Source organism: Lygodium microphyllum, chromosome 7 (assembly GCF_053477565.2).
Source record: "Lygodium microphyllum isolate KBCC chromosome 7, Lygodium_microphyllum_v1.1.10, whole genome shotgun sequence".
Classification (NCBI taxonomy): Eukaryota; Viridiplantae; Streptophyta; class Polypodiopsida; order Schizaeales; family Lygodiaceae; genus Lygodium; species Lygodium microphyllum.
The window spans coordinates 44,573,614-44,594,375 of NC_141141.1; the positions used below are offsets into that span (position 1 = coordinate 44,573,614).

The 20,762-nt window shown below is 41.0% G+C and overlaps 1 protein-coding gene across 1 annotated transcript in view; it reads left to right on the top strand.

The window, feature by feature from the left end:
* The window catches only part of ABCG7 (ABC-2 type transporter family protein), a 37,305-nt gene extending 26,609 nt beyond the window's left edge, over nt 1–10,696 (top strand). Inside the window, exons 8-11 of the mRNA XM_087681311.1 lie at nt 9,245–9,465; nt 9,567–9,779; nt 9,944–10,028; nt 10,134–10,696. Coding sequence (XP_087537437.1) covers nt 9,245–9,465; nt 9,567–9,779; nt 9,944–10,028; nt 10,134–10,307 — 693 coding nt within the window. The 3' untranslated portion in view covers nt 10,308–10,696. The remainder of the gene's footprint in view (nt 1–9,244; nt 9,466–9,566; nt 9,780–9,943; nt 10,029–10,133) is intronic.
* The last annotated feature ends 10,066 nt before the right edge of the window (nt 10,697–20,762 follow it).

Genomic DNA, 20,762 nt, shown 5'->3' on the forward strand with positions numbered 1-20,762 from the left:
GCACGATGAGGGCTATGATGAGCATGGGTAGTTCGAAGCATGTAAAGTTTAAACACTTAACCATAATATTTAAAATTTGTTGTTTTAACTTTTAAACTTTGAACTTTGATGTTTAAACTTTATACTTCACAATTTAGACTTTAGCATTTACAATGATCAATCTTACGTGCATCACTGTGTTGTGTAGGTGATTGTTAATACATTCAAGTTGACTAGCGACACTCTTCCGAGTATACATAAGAAGGTGGACAAGGAAGAGATGATTTTTGCAGAGCTCTATAGAGAGCTTATAGCAAGATACTTGTGGCACTCGCAATTAGCATACTCATAGGCGAGGAGTTCGAGTAGGTGGTAGCAGGGCATGGTCATTTGACACCCTCCATTATCGAGGAGTGGTTCGAGTGGCTTGCAGACATATGTAAGGCGAGGCTCTAGTATCTCACATCCTGTGCCTCATGATGACATCCCCCCTTGCCTACACAACCGCCACCTAGGGAGCCATCATTTGATGATGATGGTAACTTCATCTGTGAGGATGAGTATGAGTATGTCTCATCATCGGATGCCGGGGAGTCATCTTCAGACTCTCTTGATGAGCACTCAGTGTTAGCAGATATTAGTCAGCTCATGGTGTGAGTCTGTGTGCAGAGGCTGGGCATTTTATGTAGCGTTTTATGCAGTATTTTATGGCACATTTTTGTGGCCATTTATGATGTATTTTTGAGCATTTGTTGCTGGCCGACCAGCATTAAATGCTGGCCGACCTGCATTTTATGCTCCCCACTTTTGTGGCTATTTATTGGGCTCCTGCTCCACAGTCTTCGGTGCTTCAGCCATCAGTGGAGATCCTTCTGGGAGAGAGGAGCCGGTGCTGAGGTGCCCACGCAGCCAGTGACTCACCGTTGTATGCTGCTGTCTCGTGTTCGATATGGATTCCATTTCCCGAGCATACATCTGAGTTCTCATCTGTCTACTGTGTTCATTCTTTCTTTCTTTCTTCTGTCTTGTGTTTCAGCATTTATTTCAGCATATTCTTTACGCTTCCATTGCTGCACCACTTCTGACATGGTATCAGATTTCAGGCTGCAACCTATTTGTGCTGTGTTTTCTTGCTGATTTCAGGATTTACACCCTTCTTGCTGATCAGGCAGCTGTCCTTCCTGCTGGCGACTGCTGATTTGCTGCTGGCGACAGTGTTTCAGCATTTGCGTTTTGCGTTTTGCGTTTTTCTGGACAGATTTGCGTTTACTGCTGTTCCACTCTTTGCTGCCCGTGTTTCCTTCATCCAACTGCTGGCAACAGTCTTTAGCCCCTGTTTCTTCAGTTTGCAGCCTGTGTTTTGCTGTTACAGCATTATTTTTGCCTGTTTTTCTGATTATTCAGGCCGTTTTTGCTTCTTTTTGGCAGTTTTAACCTGATTTTTTCACTTTGTGCAGCAGCTTTTGGCTTATTTTGGTCAGCCTTTGGGTTATATTGCATGTGAACTCACTATTTTTGGTGTTTTTGGTTGCGTTTTAGCTGTGCTCACTCTCCAAACGACCTTCTTTTCTTCTACTTCTCTTTTCTACCTCCTCCAGATGGCCCCTCCGTGCACCTCAAGTGAAGATAAGTTACATGGACCTGATTATCTCACATGGAGTGCTGTCATGAAAGCTTGGTTTGTGCAGAAGCGGCTATGGTACATCGTCTGTGGAGCTCTTGCTCGACCTCTCCGTCCTTTTCCTCTTCCTGAAGACTTTGATGAGGACAACCATGAGGAAGCGGTGCTCACATGGGACTCGGACGATGCCTGTGCTTACTCGGCGTTGCTTCGGTGTATTTCTAAAGCGGTCTTACCGGCGGTTACCTCCTGTAGGACATCTCCTGAAGTATGGCAGAAGTTGCAGCAGATGTACGAGGCACCTTCCACCATGCGGGCCGTCACACTTTATGGCTAGCTCCAGCAGATGAAGTTTGAGCCGAAAGATACTATTCAGTCTTTTCTTCTTCGTGTTACGCAGGTACAGGACCAGCTTCGGCACATGCAATCTGCTCTTCCTGAGGTGCATCTTGTCGGGACGGTTTTCTACAAGCTCCCCCCGGAGTTTGATGGAGTGGCCAATGCTTTGCGGGCGCAGACATCATCGACTCCTGTCAGTTTTACACATATGACCTCGATTGTTCTTGAGTATGAGGCATCCTTGAGATTACAGGGGCGGCTTCCGGCACATTATGGAGGTGAGGCTTATGTAGCTTCAGAGAGGGGTGACGGGAAGAAGAAGTCGCAGGCCCAGTGTTACCACTGTGGCAAGAAGGGACATTTGCGGAAGGACTGCAAGAAGTTAGCGGCTTCCAGGAAGAAGGAGCAGAAGACGAAGCGGGATGCTGACTCTACCGATGAGTCCTCTCCTTCATCAGACTCCGACTCCGATTCTCCGACCAAGGAGAAGTCCAAGGCACGGAAGGGATCCTCTTCTTCGGATCGCGGGAAGGGCTTGGTGGCCCCTTCCTCGGCTGCTTTCTAGTGGTGGTGATGCGGTCATCCCTCACGACTCTCTTGTGCCAGAGAGGGAGTGTGAGCGGGTGTTGGTGGGGCTGCAGTGCCTCATCTATATTTTGATACAGGTGCACAGGTTCCAGAGAGGGACGTCCCTGACGCATCGACGGTATCTGGCAGTGAAATCCTAGAGACTGGTGTTGATTTCTGGGTTCATGATGAGCTGTTCTTCTTGACAGAGAGCGAGAGGCTTTCGTCTGGAGCTCACGTGAGGGGACACTTTGGTGGTTTGGCCAAAGGCGGGGAATCCATGGTCACATGTTCAGAGACATGTTTGGCAGATTGGCTTTGTATGTCCTGAGTGACATAGGTGACATTACACAGAGAGCTGCTATGAGTCTTCTCTATTTTCAGGTGTTGTTGGTACGATCGACATCGACATCAGATACTCTCCGAGGCATCTTGGTGGTGGGCTGGCCACTCACCGCTTGGACATCCATGGTCCTTCTGGTGTTTCTTTGTTGTGTAGTTTATGATTCTCCATCATTGTACTATTTCATTGTATCCGATCACACATGATCTGAGAGAGGGTGTTAGCAGATATTAGTCAGCTCATGGTGTGAGTCTGTGTGCAGAGGCTGGGCATTTTATGTAGCATTTTATGCAGTATTTTATGGCACATTTTTGTGGCCATTTATGATGTATTTTTGAGCATTTGTTGCTGGCCGACCAGCATTAAATGCTGGCCGACCAGCATTAAATGCTGGCCGACCTGCATTTTATGCTCCCCACTTTTGTGGCTATTTATTGGGCTCCTCCTCCACAGTCTTCGGTGCTTCAGCCATCAGTGGAGATCCTTCTGGGAGAGAGGAGCCGGTGCTGAGGTGCCCACGCAGCCAGTGACTCACCGTTGTATGCTGCTGTCTCGTGTTTGATATGGATTCCATTTCTCGAGCATACATCTGAGTTCTCATCTGTCTACTGTGTTCATTCATTCTTTCTTTCTTTTGTCTTGTGTTTCAGCATTTATTTCAGCATATTCTTTACGCTTCCATTGCTGCACCACTTCTGACACTCAGATGGTTCTGATGATGATGATAGTGATGCCTCATCATAGATTCATATGACATAGATCTCTCTTTTTTTTTTGGTATCACATATACTAGACTGTAGTTGTATTGCGTGTTTTGGTAGCCCATGCGACTGCGATGGTCACCCTCATGTATTTATCTTATTTTGTTATGAAATGGCTATTTCCACTTTAAACATGTATTCTATGATCTATCATTTAATGATTTATGGTTTTTGTTATTTAAAAAATCATCTTCATTTTTTTTTCGTACTAATATTGTACCGTACCTTATAAAATCATAAGGTACCAATTAGTACTGTATTTTATCGTATCGTATCGTATTATACCTTTTGTACCTGACAACTATGAAAATGGGTGAAGCGGCAATATCATGATTCTCATTTCAAAACAAGTTACAAAATGACAAAGTCAAAATCCAAAATGAATCATGATACATTATAGATTACTCATAAATGAAACTAGTCATATAATGAACTATCCAAACATTAATGGTCCATAGACACAACACTAAGTGAAAATCCCAAAAAGGTAAGACTTTAGAGTCTAATCCAAAATTATGAACCCTCACGAGTCACTACTTAGACTCATTATCATCACCATCACCATCACCACCATCATCACCATCATCATCCCCATGCTCATCCTTCTCACTCACACTCCAATCATTCTCTGGGTCATTTATGACACTAGCTTGAGCACTAACTGCTATCATCCTACTGGAACCTTCTGTTGAAATTAATGCATGAGCACCCTTGGCTCTAGATCTTGTTTGATACCGAAGCTGTACTCTCTCTGTTGCAAGTAAGTCCCACACCTCATCATCCTCATGTGTAGGATGCACCAATTCTTCTAAGTGAATTTCCACCTTGGAGTTGGGGTTGATCTCATTTGGTCCCTTGCAATTCTGTATTTTGTGTAGGACTATTGACAGGGCAGAAGTGGGCAGGCGCAGAAGTGAACAGGTAGAGGAGCTGGCGTGGGAGTTGGGATTGTTGATAGTCAGCAGGGCAGGAGCAGACAGTCGACGGGGCGAACAAGCGCACAAGTGGATGGGCGGAGGAGGTAGCATGGGACTGTTGATGGTTGGCGGGGTAGAATCGGGACAAACGAGCGAGATGGGAGGTGTGAGTGGTGACAGGCTGCGCACGCGACAAGTCACTAGTGATGAAAGTTACGTTTTTTTTGGTTTTTTTTTTTCCCATTGACCATAGACTAACACTAACCTTTACTTTCTTACAAACTAACTTACATTTTTTTTTTCGGGGGTCCCCCCCCTCCCCCCCCCAAAACGTTTTTTATGCAAAGAAACGTTTCGTAAGTTTCGAAAGCTATGATCTGAATCAGGTGGTAGCACATGTGGGAAATTTGCACAGTGAAGGGAGTGAAATGCAATCCTTTGGGTAGTGGGCTATTGAAGTAATCAGTGAAAGGTGAAGGGCAGCTGGTGAGGGAGCGGGGACCGCAGTCCTCTGATGGTATCAGAGATGTGGAAGATGATCACTAGTTGTTGAGGGAGCAAGTTGATCCTTTGATACTGGGGAGTGACTTGGACAGTAAAACACAAATCCTAGAATGTTGGAGCTGTTAAACGTAGGGAGAGCAGCCCAGATGTTGATGCCAGGTGGATAATGATGAAGCAAGATGAGCCAGGCTGCAAAAAACGTAGGTCTTAGTAGCCTTTGTGATAGACAAGTAACGTTAGGTGATGGAGGAGGAGCGGGGCTACAAAAACGCAGGTCCCAGCAATGCTTGTGACAGATGAGTGACGCTAGGTGATGGAGGAGAAGCGAGGTTGCAAAAACTAGGTTCCAACAGCCCGTGTGATAGATGAATGAAGAAATCATTGACGCTCGGTGCTACAAACTGTTGCCAGAGGGTAGGATGCTGATGCTAAGCTCGAGATGATGACGCCAAGCAAGGAGAAGGCCTCCAATCTGATAAATGCAAGTGAAGGTGGAGCCTAATGGAGAAGGGTACTAACGCCAAGCAGATGATGGTGATGCCAGGTGGAATATGCTCCAAATGCAAGCCGTGATACTGGAACAAGGTGCTTGAAGCAGAAGAACAAGGGTTAAGGCAGCCACAAGCCACAAACCGCAATGTCTTTCTAAAGAGGTGTGAGGGTGGTGAAAGGGGTTGATGAGAGAAGGGAAGTGGTGGTGGCGGCCGAAGAAGGTGGTGAAGAATGAATCAAGTGATTGCCTATTTATAGGCATAAGTTGTGTAGGGTGCACCACTGCGTGGGTGTCCATTGAAAAAGTGGCCAAAATGTGCATGCTAGCCCTTTTTGGGGCTGTCAATGCGAAACTCTAAATGAAGTGTGTGAATTGAAGAAGTGGTTTCTCAACAGCTAGTAGTGGTAAACTTGGCGAGTAACAAGATATTCGGCCAACTTGACTTTCAGATCATACCCTTCCTTAATGGAAAACTCTCGAAGTTCAAAATCGAGATTGATACGTTGAGGGCGATCTTGAGCAGCATAGTGGTCAATGAGATGACTCTAATGCTCAGATGTGAGGGAAAAACACTGTGATTGAGGGTGAAATGTAGGAAGCAAGCCTTGCATTAACTCAACATTGGTTGTGGCATTGCGGGCTCTCCATTGATGGATGTGATCAGGGTGAGCTAATCAAGGGTCCAACATAGGATTGATATCAATGACAAGGTTCCAAAGTCCGTGAGATTCAACACTTGTTGTATGAAGTTTGACCAAGTTGTGAAATTTGACCCATTAAAATGAATCTTATTTGTTAAGGCATTTTTGGGTGTTGCAACAGGAGTGGTAGTGCTAGGAGTGGAGATGTGTAATGGGGGTAGGGTGAATAGGGGGGATAGGGTAGGGGAGCGGAATACATTGAGGAAGGAATCCTAGAGTGCCCACTATGCATACGAGAAGTGTGCATAGCAGCTTCAAAGGTGGGCATGGGTGGATTGGGTATGGGCATGGTAACCGCATAAGGAGCCCAAGGTGGAGGGATAGGGGCATGAGGAGTAAGGGATAGAAATCCTTACATAGGAGTGACCCAAGGGATGTGTGACGACAGTCCATAAGCAAAGGATGGATATCCTTGCATCTGAACGTTTGTGTGGGGGATTTGTGGGTGTCCGAAGGTAGTGAGGGGGATGCCCATCATAGCCGTCCCAAAGTGAAAGGATGTGGGAAAGTGGGGGTAGGTGGAAGCTACTATGTTAAAGGGTGGCATTCTCTCTAATGATGCACCAAGAGGTGAAGTGAATGGAGGCTAGGTAGATGGGATGGAGAAAGAGAAAGTTAGGAGCAAAGATGGAAGATCCAACCCCTAGTGTGCTTTGAGCTGAAGTGGAATGTAATCCTAGATTTTGGAATGAAGATGTAAGTAGATCAGAATGTGGAGAAGATAGTGCTGGGATGAGAGAGAGTTGAGAAGTATGGTTTACTTGCTCAAATGAAATAGATGGTAAAGATATACCTAATGAAGAGAATCTGCTTTGAGAGCCGTCTCTATTAAAGTTAGCATACTAAAAATCATCTGGATCCTGCACAACAAAAGAAGAAACATGAGAGGGTTTTGGCTCTTATGACTCAAAAGGGTTATATAAACATGATACAAGGCCTGGCTGAGATAAAGGAGATGGATTGCCAGACATGCCGAATGTCATAATCCCTCCAAGATTAGAGAGATGGCGAGTCTTACCAATCGCTCCAGACAGAGTAGTAGCACTTAAAGGTGAAGGTGTGTCTACCTCCTTCTTGAGACCATAATACCTTCTCAGAGCCTCTAATCATGGAGAAGCTTGATAGGGTGTCATAGGATTTGAAGAAGGTGCTTGAGACATTATGAGTCAGAGTCGAGTCATATGCGAGTGTCACACAAAGACTAGCCTCCACAATCACCGCAAGATACTTTTTAGAAGAGCACCGGCTTTGATACCATGTGAACATATGCTAGGGTTTGCACTGAGGAAACACAACATGTACGACCAAGATTGAAACTCAAAAGACTCAAATAAAGGCAAGCAAAACTCCAACCGTAAACATAAAACGCAAACATAAAACTCAAAACTCAAAAAACAGAGATAAACATAGAGAGAAGAACTTTGACGTGAATGAATGCTGTAAATGAATGTAAGAGTGTACAGAAAAGTGTTGGTGAGTGACGTCCATCGAAGACGGATCCCAAGTGCTATTACCACTTGTCAGAGTGATAGAGTGAGAGAAACAGCCAACACTGATAACCAAAGTGTGAGGAGACTGAAGAGGATGATGCTTGATGAAGTGGGCGAAGCAATAGGACGCCGTAGTAAAACATGGTAAAAAAAGGCGGCAATAGAATGCCGTAGTAAAATGTGATAGTAAAATGCAGCAGCAAGACACCGTAGTAGAGGAGCAAGGTGATGGCAGCTCGTGAAGGTTGAACCGCCACGTGGTGGGAGATTGATGGTTGAGATTTGCACACAAGGGTGAGAAACATGCACGGAAGAGAGAAGGCTGAATGGTGGGCAGCTTGTCTCTTTATAGATGTTGAAGGGTGCCCCAAAAATCAGGGCTGAAACTTTCTCAAACGAGGCATCAAATTTGCGTTTTTCATTAATAAGTGTGTTTTGGGGCTGTTTAAAAATGCTAATCAGCTCTAAAGCATGTTTTGGCGGCAGCAAGACACCGTAGTAGAGGAGCAAGGTGATGGCAGCTCGTGAAGGTTGGACCGCCACGTGGTGGGAGATTGATGGTTGAGATTTGCACACGAGGGTGAGAAACATGCACGGAAGAGAGAAGGCTGAATGGTGGGCAGCTTGTCTCTTTATAGATGTTGAAGGGTGCCCCAAAAATCAGGGCTGAAACTTTCTCAAACGAGGCATCAAATTTGCGTTTTTCATTAATAAGTGTGTTTTGGGGCTGTTTAAAAATGCTAATCAGCTCTAAAGCATGTTTTGGCTCAACATCAGCCTTAGTCCAAAACAGTGAAACAGGAACCCGAAAAATATAAATATAAATATAAGTGTGAGAGTGTGCTTGTAGTATATTGTACAAGTGACTACTTTGGCTTTTCACATCTCTTGATTCACACACTCTACAATCTCCCTCTCTCCACACCAAGAATCTGCAGGTGCTTGAATGAATGAGGGTGGCCACACTCCCTCCTTTTATGGACAAAATTAAATGAGTTTTCCTACCATAAAATAGGTTGGCCAACCAATGATCAAATGCACAATAAAGAGGCTAACCATAAATTAAAGTTAGGCACTTGTGAACATGCGATATAACTATTCCTAATATAAGATACATAAAACATATGCAATGCATTAATGAAGAAACCTTCTGGCTGATGGGCTGAGATCTTCATTCTGCAATTTCAATGAGATGAGCTTAGCCCAAGAAAACTGGAAGTTTGGTAAACATCAAACATATTCAATGCATTAATGAAGAAACCTTCTGGCTGATGGGCTGGGATCTTCATTCTGCAATGTCAATGAGATGAGATCAGCCCAAGAAAACTTGAAGTTTGGTAGCTGTGATTCTGCTCCCTTGTGATTCTGCTCCCTTGTTAACAACAATTGCTTTTACCTTGATGATTCTGTGGAGTTTTGAACTGTGATGCACAATGTGGTGTCTTACTGGTTCAAGAGACTATTCTAACCAGATGAATAACAAATAGTAGGAACGCCAAGCCCAACTATATAGACATTGAATTTTTCAGGTGGCTGCAATTAACACAGCTATGGCAGCTCTTACCAAAACTGTAAATATCTTTCCAAAAGAGCGACAAGTTGTAGACCGTGAACGTGCCAAGAGCAGCTATGCATTGGGTCCATACTTATTTTCTAAGCTGCTTGCGGAAATCCCAGTTAGTGCAGCCTTTCCTTTGGCTTTTGGAACAATCTTATATCCTATGGCTCGCCTTAATCCAGCACTGGAGAGGTAGTCATTGAGCAATCTGTCTTTCAAATCTCTAGACTGGAGTGTTCAACATTTATCATTTGACCTTAGTTTCTCATTATGCGTATTTTAACTGAACGCAGGTTTGGGCGTTTTTGTGCCATTATAACAATTGAAGCTTTTACTGCATCTGCAATGGGGCTGACCGTAGGAGCAATGGCTCCCACCACAGAAGCAGCCATGGCTCTTGGTCCATCTCTTATGACAGTTTTTATAGTTTTTGGTGGCTATTACGTGAACTCTGAAAATACTCCAGCAGTGTTCCGCTGGATACCCCACATTTCATTGATAAGATGGTGAGTTCCAAGTTATCCTTAATGGCAGTCTTCCTTTGCTCATTCTTGAAGACTGGTTGGTGCTTGCCCTAATACTAACTTTAATCTTGATCGCATGCATATCTTTGTCTTTGCACTGATTTGGTTTCAGACAGAACTGAGATATCCTTTTCCACTGTGAACAGGGCGTTTCAAGCATTGTGTATAAACGAATTTAGGGGACTCAAGTTTGAGCATCAAAACTCGTATGACCTCCAGACGGGTGAACAGGTAGTCTGGCATGTGCAATTTACTGTTTTAGGACGTATTGCTTGTTCTTATATGGGCATCCAGTTATCTCGTTCATTTCACCACTTGGTGCATGTATCATTTCAGGTACTTGAAAGGATGTCATTTAGGAAGAGTTCAATTAACGAGGCACTGGTTCAAGAAGGCCGAATACTACTGTTTTGGTATTGGATGTCATATGTTCTTCTCAAAAGAAACAAACCCAAGTTTCAGAAACTAGAGGCACCAAGCTCTGTGAAATTAGAACTCATTGAAGAATGAGATTCAACAATGCAGACAAGTTGCAATATGGTAGTGTTGAAATTCAGGTCTGGAATGAAGTAACTTTAGCCAAATATATTCCCCCCCCCCTCCCCTCTCTCTGTGCACCCTCTCAACTCCAGGAAAGGCCACATGAAATCGCAAAGTAGGTACATGAGAAGGGAAATGGATGATCTGTGGAGGAGGCGGACATATCCAAAGCAGTACTGAATATGTTGATACACCCCTTTCAGGCTTTGATTACAAAGCCTTTAGTCACATGATTATACATGAGCTTTGTGTTGGTTCTTTGGAGACATAACCAGTCAGGCACATGCAAATAACGATGATATTCTTCTCCTTGGTAAATATGCCACTTATGTTCAAATGTCAAGGTGTCCTTACATCTTTGGAGGGGTGTACTTTGTCTGGTGTTAACAGTCTCAATTCAATTTTTTGTTTGTGATTTGACCACAATATCTTCATGGTCACAGTAATAGAAAAATCGATCACAGTTAGTCCAAAATAGCAAAGGGCAAGTAGAGTTGCACATAAGCTCCATGGATTATGGCCTTACAATCCTCAGGTTGACAATGGTAGGTGCAAAGTTGAGAGTTTGCAAAACCCAAGCTTACAGGATACATTTGGCATGGGATGCAACCCAATTGGTAAACCGGCTTATGTGGGTTTGTGATTTTAGATGGCTGCACTCCCTTGTGCCATCTTTTCTTGGTTGATGGAAGTAGCCTGTTTTGGCCAATCAAAATTTTATGCTATAGCCTTACCAATTAATATATAGTTGTTATGACATGGGATACATTTTATTTTTCATTGTTTGGTTTAAACAAGTAATAAAGAGCCTTACCAATTAATATATAGTTGTTATGACATGGGGTACATTTTATTTTTCATTGTCTGGTTTAAAAACAAGTAATAAAGAGTTGTTATATGAATGCATACATTCCATTTTCCATTTTCCAGTATAAAAACAAGCTATCAATGTAGACTTTGGCCAAGAGGTGTGAAGCATCACATAATAAAAGTCCTTGCAATGCTCATGCATGAACTTATCCATATGTTGGAGCTAGCAATGTGGAATATATAAAGACATGATGGAGAATTTTCTCTTATAAACAATCAAAACTATCATATGTATCCCTTTGATTTGTTATAGCTAGATGTAAACTATAAACCAAGCATTGCAATTGGTCTTGTGAGAAATAAACTTCTTGGATCAATGTGTCAAGCTGTAGTCAATGACATAGTTCATTATTAGAGCCTTGTGAGCCATGAAAGGTAGGCAACATTTTGGTGGGTTAGCTTTTGATGAAAGTTAGGTAAGCATCGTTCAGTCATGAAACATAAGAACTCTCAATGTGCAGTATCACAAAGCTTTCACGATATCTTGTTTTTAGATGTCTCTCTATCTTGCAAGTTCATCTTCTTTTTAGATGCCATGTTGAATCCAATATGCTTGTTTGAACATCAATAATATCATGAGAGGAGGAAAGTACATGAAATAACTTCTTCATGTAATTGCTAGAAGAACAAAATGTAATTGCTAGAAGAACAAAACATGCAACGAAATAATGGAAGATACAAGGTCAATAAAGAGAGCCACTATGACAAGAGCACAATAGTTGAGTGCTAGCTCACACAATCCACAAGCTCCTTCTCTACACACTAAGAATTTGCAAATATAAGTGTGAATGGATTGTGGCCACACTTTCTCCTTCTATAGGCAAAAATAGAGGAGTCGTCTTATCACAAAATAGGTTGGTCAATTACCAAATAAAGAATAAAGAGGGCACCCATAAATTAGGCCATGGTACTTGTGAACTTATGATATGACCACTTCTAACACCCTCTCTTAGAGCACAAGTGAACAAGCAATGAACAAGAGTATCTAAGATGCATCATGGATACACTAGTAGTGTGTACTCCATTGGATGCACATTAGTAAGAAAGCATCCTAAAGAAGTCCAAATGCCATAAGTATTCTCTTAAAGCAAAGTAGTTGACCTAGCTACTTGCACCTCCTGTAGCCACACAAGCTCCACGGACAACTCGTTGTGACACTAAGATTCTTCCATTAGAGTATTAGCATGTCCTTCAAGTCCTCTCATGTGAGACCACATGAACACATCATGTTATGCATCCTAGCATGAACTTTGTGTTGGACACACCAATCTAAGGTAAGGATTAGGAGAAGATGTGAACTTGATGATACATACCAAATCCACTAGTAATGAAAGAGTATTAGCATGCTCTCTCCACTGACACTTGCCCCTTTTGGTTAGGAGCATGTGAGGGCATGTAATATCACTAGAGCCGAGAAGAATCGTCCACTTGATCCACCAATAGGTCTCCAGCAAACCAAGATGAGATAGACATGTATGTGGTATCATACTCCACCAAGCATGATATAGCCATGTATGCGATCTTGTACTCCACTAAGCATGACTATCCAACACATGAAGTAACATTATGCTTTTCCTATCTTCTTGATACTATGCCACACCATTTTGTCTCTTCACCTTTACATGTACAATCGCTATTGTGTTGCATCATGATGAAAATAGAGTCCTCCACATGTAGGAGCAATTGGACACCTTCTTTGAAAAGCATTGGTCTACTACAGGTTCATTGGATATGTTAGGATGGTGAATCTCTTGATTACAAGGAAACATGTATGATCATAATGAAGTGAAATGAGAAAGACAAGAACTCGCACAATTACCTTGGAAATGAGAGAGTAACAAAGGGAGTGTGATTAGCTTGTAAGAGCCTTAAGAGAATAAATGAGAGATAACATGCAAAAGATTTACATTGCATAGGAACACCCAAAACACAATAATCTAAAGCTATCTAAAGAGCATAGAAACAAATGTGAGAAGGACTTCAAATTTCAATGAAGGTCAATGTTGAGCTCAACATTGCATCGCAAGTTGAGAAGGCATGGTCATTGAAATAAGCCACCAAATGATGACATTAGCCCACTGCTAGCAAAGGTAGTAAGGCAAATATCAAAGGAGTTGGTTCATTTGAAATGCAGGCTAATAGCGACGTCAATGAGTAGTAGGTCAACATAGTGTACTTCACAAATGACATGAGTAGTGACACATGCAATTGATATAGACATCGATATGTCAATGATGAGTAGGTCAATTTAGGCTATAGCCATTGAGTAAGTCAACAAAGCCATGTGGCAAGATAGAACATGTATATATGTGGCATCACACAACAAGAAGGCCAATGTACAAAGCCAAGATGATTGAAACAACAATAAAATGAAATGATAGATCTGAGCAAACAATGAAGAGACACCACATACACACTAGCTAGTCGACTAGCAACAAGATTGCCCTTACCGACCAATGCAACAAGTCACACATCAATAAACACAGGTGATTGATAATCTACACTGAGAACACATCAACATAGGTTAAGGCAAGCATGGGAAGGTAATCAAAACACAATAGTTACATGCATGAATAATGCAAGAACATTCTTTTGTTAACAAGGATGAGCATACCTCAATCAACAAACCTTAACGTCTGATACCATGCTAGAAGAGCAAAACACGTAGCGGAATAATGAAAGATACAAGATCGATGAAAGAGACAATGCATAAGATGTAACCAAGAATAGGAATTCAATATGACAAGAGTACAATGGTTGAACATTAACTCACGCACTCCACAATCTCCCTTTTTCCACACCAAGAATATGCAAGTACAAGTGTGATAATGGACAATGACAATACTCCCTCCTTTTATAGAAAAAAATAAGGGATTTTTCCTACCACACAAAAGGCTAGCCAATTACCAAGTAAAGAATAAAGAGAGTGCCCATAAATTAGGCCATGGGCACCCATGAACTTGTGATAAGACTTCTAATAGTAACTATGCTTCATCTTTAGTTAAATTTGCCATGATGGATGAGTCATGTGAGTCTACTTTTGTCTTTGTCTTTAATATTTTTGAAAAAATAGTCAAAAGAGAAATACTTGAATAGTTTAACTTTACTATTGTCCAAAACTCAAACTATATAATGCAATTTATTAAATTATATGGAGATTAAATGATTATCTTGATGTATGTTTGAGGGGTGATGGCCATAGTGCTAACAATCACCCTGAGAGAGAGAGAGAGAGAGAGAGAGAGAGAGAGAGAGAGAGAGAGAGAGAGAGAGAGAGAGAGAGAGAGAGAGAGAGAGAGAGAGAGAGAGAGAGAGAGAGAGAGAGAGAGAGAGAGAGAGAGAGAGAGCAATAGTAGCAAACATTGTGACAAATATGGAAAAGAGAGGAGGATTAAAAAAGAGACTTTACATCCATTTAGATAGCATTTTTCAAGTGGCTTAACCCTAATCCTTATATGCATCATACCCTTTTTGTGTTGATTGGTAGCTAATTAGCCTACTCTCCCTTATCAAATATCTTATTTTAGCGAGTGCTCAACGACCTTACAATTGGCATGCATAGAGAACTTGATCCTTTCATCCCTTAGATTTACATATTTGCCTTATCTTTGAGGCTTGTCTGATGCCACTATTGTGCATGTGAAATTTTTTTATTTCATGAAACATTATATTGACTAGTTGGGGTAGATGACCTTAAGTGCATTGGGATGATTGTTTGGTTATAGACGTAGTGGGGTGAGTCCCTTTCTCTAACGGTGCTTCATCTTCGTATTTGCACTTGTAGAAGAATTTGTTGGAAGGATGCACCATTTTGAAGTTAGAATTATTATTAATTTACAAAGGATAATCCCATGTAAACATGCATAGTAGGCATTGTAGTGAATAGGGTATTTACCACATAAAGCTTGGCCTTGCATGAACTAGAATTGGTGAGTAGAATAGTCACTATTGCCACAAAGGTGTAGCACAAGATGGATAGAGAGTGGATTGTTGGGGGTATATGCTTAACTGCCTACATTTACTTGTACTTACCATTTTCACACATTACACTACATGTAGAAGTCTCATGTCATTATCACTTTATTCTTTATTCTTACTACAACAATAGAATAAGGGAAGATAGGTAATACATTGCGGTTGTTGGATTTCCCACATATCGTCTTGCCTGCTCTTGCTTGAACCTCAATAGCTCTTGATTCTTTCTTTCTTCAACTTAAGCTTCCACTCCTACTTCACCTTTCAATTGGTATTTGAGAAGCATTGAAGGAGCTTTGTCGACATTGCATTCAACTTCTGAAGAGAGCTTGACTTACAACTTTCATGGTAGTCTCATTTAAGTCCATTTGAGGTATGCATTGGCTTCTCTATCTTCAATACTGATTCCAAACTAGTTAAGGAGCTTCCCAGGGCTTACTTGAGCCTTTTGAGTGCTTACTAAGTTGAGAAGTAGCCATTCCATCAAATTTGAGTGGATACAAAGCATATTGTAGAAGTCGTGTATAGCTTTGGCAGCATGATAACAACTTCATATTTTGGCCATAACTTTTGCATATGATATCAGATTGAGGTGTTCTATAGCTAGAAACAAAGAGAGTGACAAGAACTATAGATCTAGGCACCCATGGAGTTCATTTCGTGTAGTTTTTAGTTCTTTGTTTTATATAGAACCAAATAGTTTAGTTTAGACACTAAGCTTATAGGTTATAAAGCTTGATATATTACATGCCTACATGCTATTCAGGTCTTTCATATGCTTATCTTGATGCTTGACATTGATATTAATGCTTGGATATGTCTAATGTGACATTTGAAGCTTGGATTTGAGCTCCATTGGATGTATTTAGATTTACCCATTTGCTTTAGTGATTCTTCACTTACGTATTAAATACATATTGGATGTATATGCTCTTGAATGTATCATTGATGTGCTTGTGTTTCTCAGATATTATGTGCTTGATACATTAAGCCTTATTGTGTCTTAAATATTTTAGATTTTCTTTCAATTGAAGAGAGTGACAAGAAATATAGATTTGAGTACTCATAGAGTTGATTTCGTGTAGTTTTTTGTTCTTTGTTTTACATAGAATAGAATAGTTTTGGTTTGGATAGCAGATTTATAGGTTACAAAGCTTGATTTATTACATAGCTACATACTATTTGGGTCTTCCATATGCTTATGTTGATGCTTAAAACTGATGTTAATAGCCAGATATGCTTATGGTGACCTTTGAAGCTTGGATTTGAGCTCCATTGGATGCATTTGGATATTATCCATTTGGTTCAATGATTTTTCACTTGTGTGTTAAAATATCCATTTGCTTTAGTGATTCTTCACTTGTGTATTAAAGACATATTGGATGTATATGCTCTTGAATGTATCATTGATGTGCTTGTGCTTCTCACACATTATATGCTTGATGCATTGAGCCTTATTGTGCTCTTAAACATTCAAGGCTTTTGTAGGCATTTTACTGCAGAAGTTAACATTCACCAACTCTAGAGGAGCCTTTGCTCTTTTTGGTTTTTATGCTACACTATTCATTATAGAGTTCCATGACTATGGGCTGATTTGCTTTTAAGCTTGGATATCTTGTATCTATTATTGTTAGTGGTGGACACATACTTGATATGCATTGTTATATGCATTTATGTATCTAATATCTTGTATGTTTTAAAAATTCATAGTACTTGGTCTAGTTTCATTTTATATATCTTTGTTGTTATCTGGATGTTTCTAGCAATGGGAGTTTATTTTGTTGGTCATTTGTCTATAAATGTATGGTCATTTACTGCAATTTTGTAGACACCAATGCTAAAACTTGATTTTGACAAGTTTCTTTGAGAGTAGATGCTTTATTTTAGCTACCTACTATTTGTGGATGAATATATACTATTTAGTTTTTCACTTCTTGCCCTCGTTTTTAGCTAAGTTTTAGGGCTCTTTTTCTTTAATTATAATAGCCTATGCTCTTATACTTTACAGTCCTTTGTAGACTTAATGGTAGGTACTTCAATGCATCCAATGACAATGATATTTTCAACATTGAGAAGCTAGATGGCAACAACTTTCAATATTGAAAGATACAAATATGGCAAGTATTGGTGTAAAAGAAGCAGGTTAGGCCATTGAAACCCAACATCATAAAGCCAAAAAATTGGGATAAAGATGATTGGAAAGTGCTTGTTGAGTTATGTAAGTATACTATCATACTATCTGTCTAAGGCGGTGTACTTCAATAGATTGATAGTGATGCATATGATTTATGGAAGAAGATATGTGATCTTTGTGACAAGGAAAGTCTTGAATCTTAGTTTTATTAATTGAAGAAGCTTGTTGATCTTCACATGAAGGAGGGCACCCTTATGTCTACTCATTTGAATGAGTTCCACTCCATTTTCAATCAACTTATCTTGTATGGTATACAATTTTGAAGGGAGAAGCCCAATAGAAGCATGAGTAAGCGGAAGCAAGCGAGGTGTGAGTTATGGTGGATGGAGAAAGATAGCAAGAGAGAGAGACTCGAGATGTGGGAACTCCAATGGTCACAATGTGTGACTGGCCTTCCCTTTATTCAAATATCACTGAAAGAATAAAGAATGAAGTGACAATGATGGGAGGCCATTGCCTACTGTGTGAAGGTGGTGCAAGTACTACGTCAGTGTAGTAATACACATCTAGACACATACACCTTTATCCCCAACAACCTCCCACTTAAAGGGAAATGTGCCTCGAGTAGTGAAGAGGGAACAAGAAAAAAAAAGAAAAAGTACAATGTGCACATAGAGTACAAGTGGATGAGGAATAGAGGTCATCTCATCCAATGCCCATTAACTTCCTAAGGAAGGCAAAACACTTTGTTGAGAGACTTTTCGTGAATAAATTTGCAAGATTTTGTTAGTTGAGATCTTGACAAGGTTAACAAACCTATCTTCAATGACCTCTCTGATAAAGTGGTACCACACCTCAATTTGCTTTGTCTTTGCATGGAAGACTGGATTCTTGGCTAACTGGGTAGCACTCATAGAATCCAAATGCAATGTGTGTAGGGACCACATCAGTCATACCAAAAAAGGTTTGCCATTTGATAGCCTAACCAAAGAGCCCCCTTGTAAGCCTTAGTGGTGGTGGCTACATTATACTTGGCCTCTCTAATAGAGAGGGCCATGTATTTCTGCACCCTAGACATCCAAGAGACAACACCTCCAACAAAGGTAAGCACATAGCCAGAAGTGGATTTTCTATTGTTTGCATATCTAGCATAATCAAAGCTAGTGTACCCCACAACTCTTGTATCTTGCCCACCATAATATATGCATATATCTGCTGTGCTCTGATGTGCCCTTTAGGTACCTCATGATACCCTTGATGATATCCCAATGCCATCTGCGAAGTGTAGCTATATAGCATGCCATAACTCCCATTGCAAAAGCTATGTCAAGACGAGTGGCTGTCATGGCATACATCAAACTGCCCAATATGGATGCATAATGGATATTGGCCATCTTGGCCTTCTACTAGTCAAACTACTGATAATTAGCATGGCTCACCTTCACATGAGAAGGCAAAGGACAACCAATGGGCTTAACATCCTACATATGAAATCACTCAAGTACATTCTGGATATACTCCTTGTGTGACAAGTAAAGGAGCCCCTGATAGCAGTCATGCATAATGCACATCCCAAGAATATGTGAGGCATGTCCCATGTCTTTCATCTCAAAGTTCTTCTTGAGCTGACTTTTTAGAGCATCCATCTCATCAAGAGCTCTCCTAGCAACAATCAACATTTCATTCACATAGAGTGCCAAAATCAAAACACTGCCATCATGAGTCTTCATCTGTATAAACATGGATCCATATCATTGGGTCTACAACCTTGTGAATGCATAAAAGCATCAAACTTGTGGTACCATTCCTCCCTAGGTGCCTACTTAAGGCCATAAAGGCTCTTTCTCAATCTACACACTAGGTGTTCCATGCCTTTTTTCTCAAAGCCCTTAGGCTTCTGCATATAAATCTCCTCATGCAAGTCCCCATATAAGAGAGCCGTCTTAACATCCATTTGATAAAGGTCTAGATCTAATTGAGCAACCAATGCTAGTACAAGGCACATGGTATTCATCTTGACTACATGAGAAAATACTTCCTTGAAGTCAACATCATGCTCCCATTTAAAATCCTTAGCAACCAATCTTACCTTATAGGTAAGAGTTAAACTTTGACTGCATGGACGTCTCCCAAGAGTGACTATCACCATGATGCATGGCCTCATCATAAATGAGAGACTTACTTGCATTTTTCACCATCACATAATCAACGGGGGGCTCAAACCGCTCAGGAGGATGTTTGGCTCTAGTAGAGCGGAGGTTGAGGAGTCTACACATCTTGTCTAACATCATGGTCATGGGCTATTGGAGCATCAACTATTGCTGCTGGTTGTCTAGCTAGCTGTATAGGAGTAGGAGGCTCCTCTTGAAATATAACCCTACGTATCTCAACTATCTGCTCAGGTTGCTTATGCATCTTTTTCTCATGGAAAACTACATCATGATTGTGGATGAATTTCCAAGCTGTGGATCCCATAGGCGATAAGCCCATCTCACTTACATCCCCATAACCAAGAAAACTGCATTTCACGGACTTAGGATCTAGCTTTGTGTGCTTGTCCTTGGGTACATGGTAGAAAGCCTCACAACCAAAGACGCACAAATGAGCATACGATAGAGGTTTTCCAGATCACACCTCCTTTGCAACCTGAAAGTTAATAGGATTGCAAGGAGATCAATTCATCAAGCATATGATAGTAGTCACTACCTCAGCTCAAAACTATTGTGGTAAGCCGGGCTGGCTAAGCATACTACGGTCTCTTTCTTGTATTGTCATGTTCATGCACTCAGCTATACCATTCTGGGGCGGGGTTTATGAGGCGGTCAGCTGATGCTTAATACCCCTCTTATCACAAAATTGCTAAAAGTTTTTAGAGACATACTCATTCCCATTATCTGACCGTAGACATTTCAACCTATACCTAGATTGGTTCTCAACCAATGCAAGACAATGCTAAAAAGTAGCCAAAACATCAGATTTCAGCTTTATGGGATATGCCCAGACCTTATGCAAGTAATCATCAATGAATGTGACAAAGTACTTCATGCCTCCTAAAACGACAGATAGGCATAGGTCCACAGGAATTAGAATGAACAAGATCCAAAGGCTCATCCATGTGCAAAGTACCTGACTTATGCATACTATGTGTTTGCCTGCCATACAAACAATGATCACATGACTCCAAACACTTATAGTCAAGGGGCAAAAGATACTGCAAACAAGTAAGCATTTTCATTCCCTTTAAGGACATGTGCCCAAGGCGACGATAACAAAGAGATACATGTGGAATTACACCCACCATAAACAAAACATGATCTATTGATCTAGATACAACAAAGGGATATAAAGTCCCAAACTTGGCACCACATACCAAAACAAGGTTCCCATGGGTGATCTTCCAAAAAGAATCTCCAAAGGAAACAAAGTAACCCTTATCATCCAATATA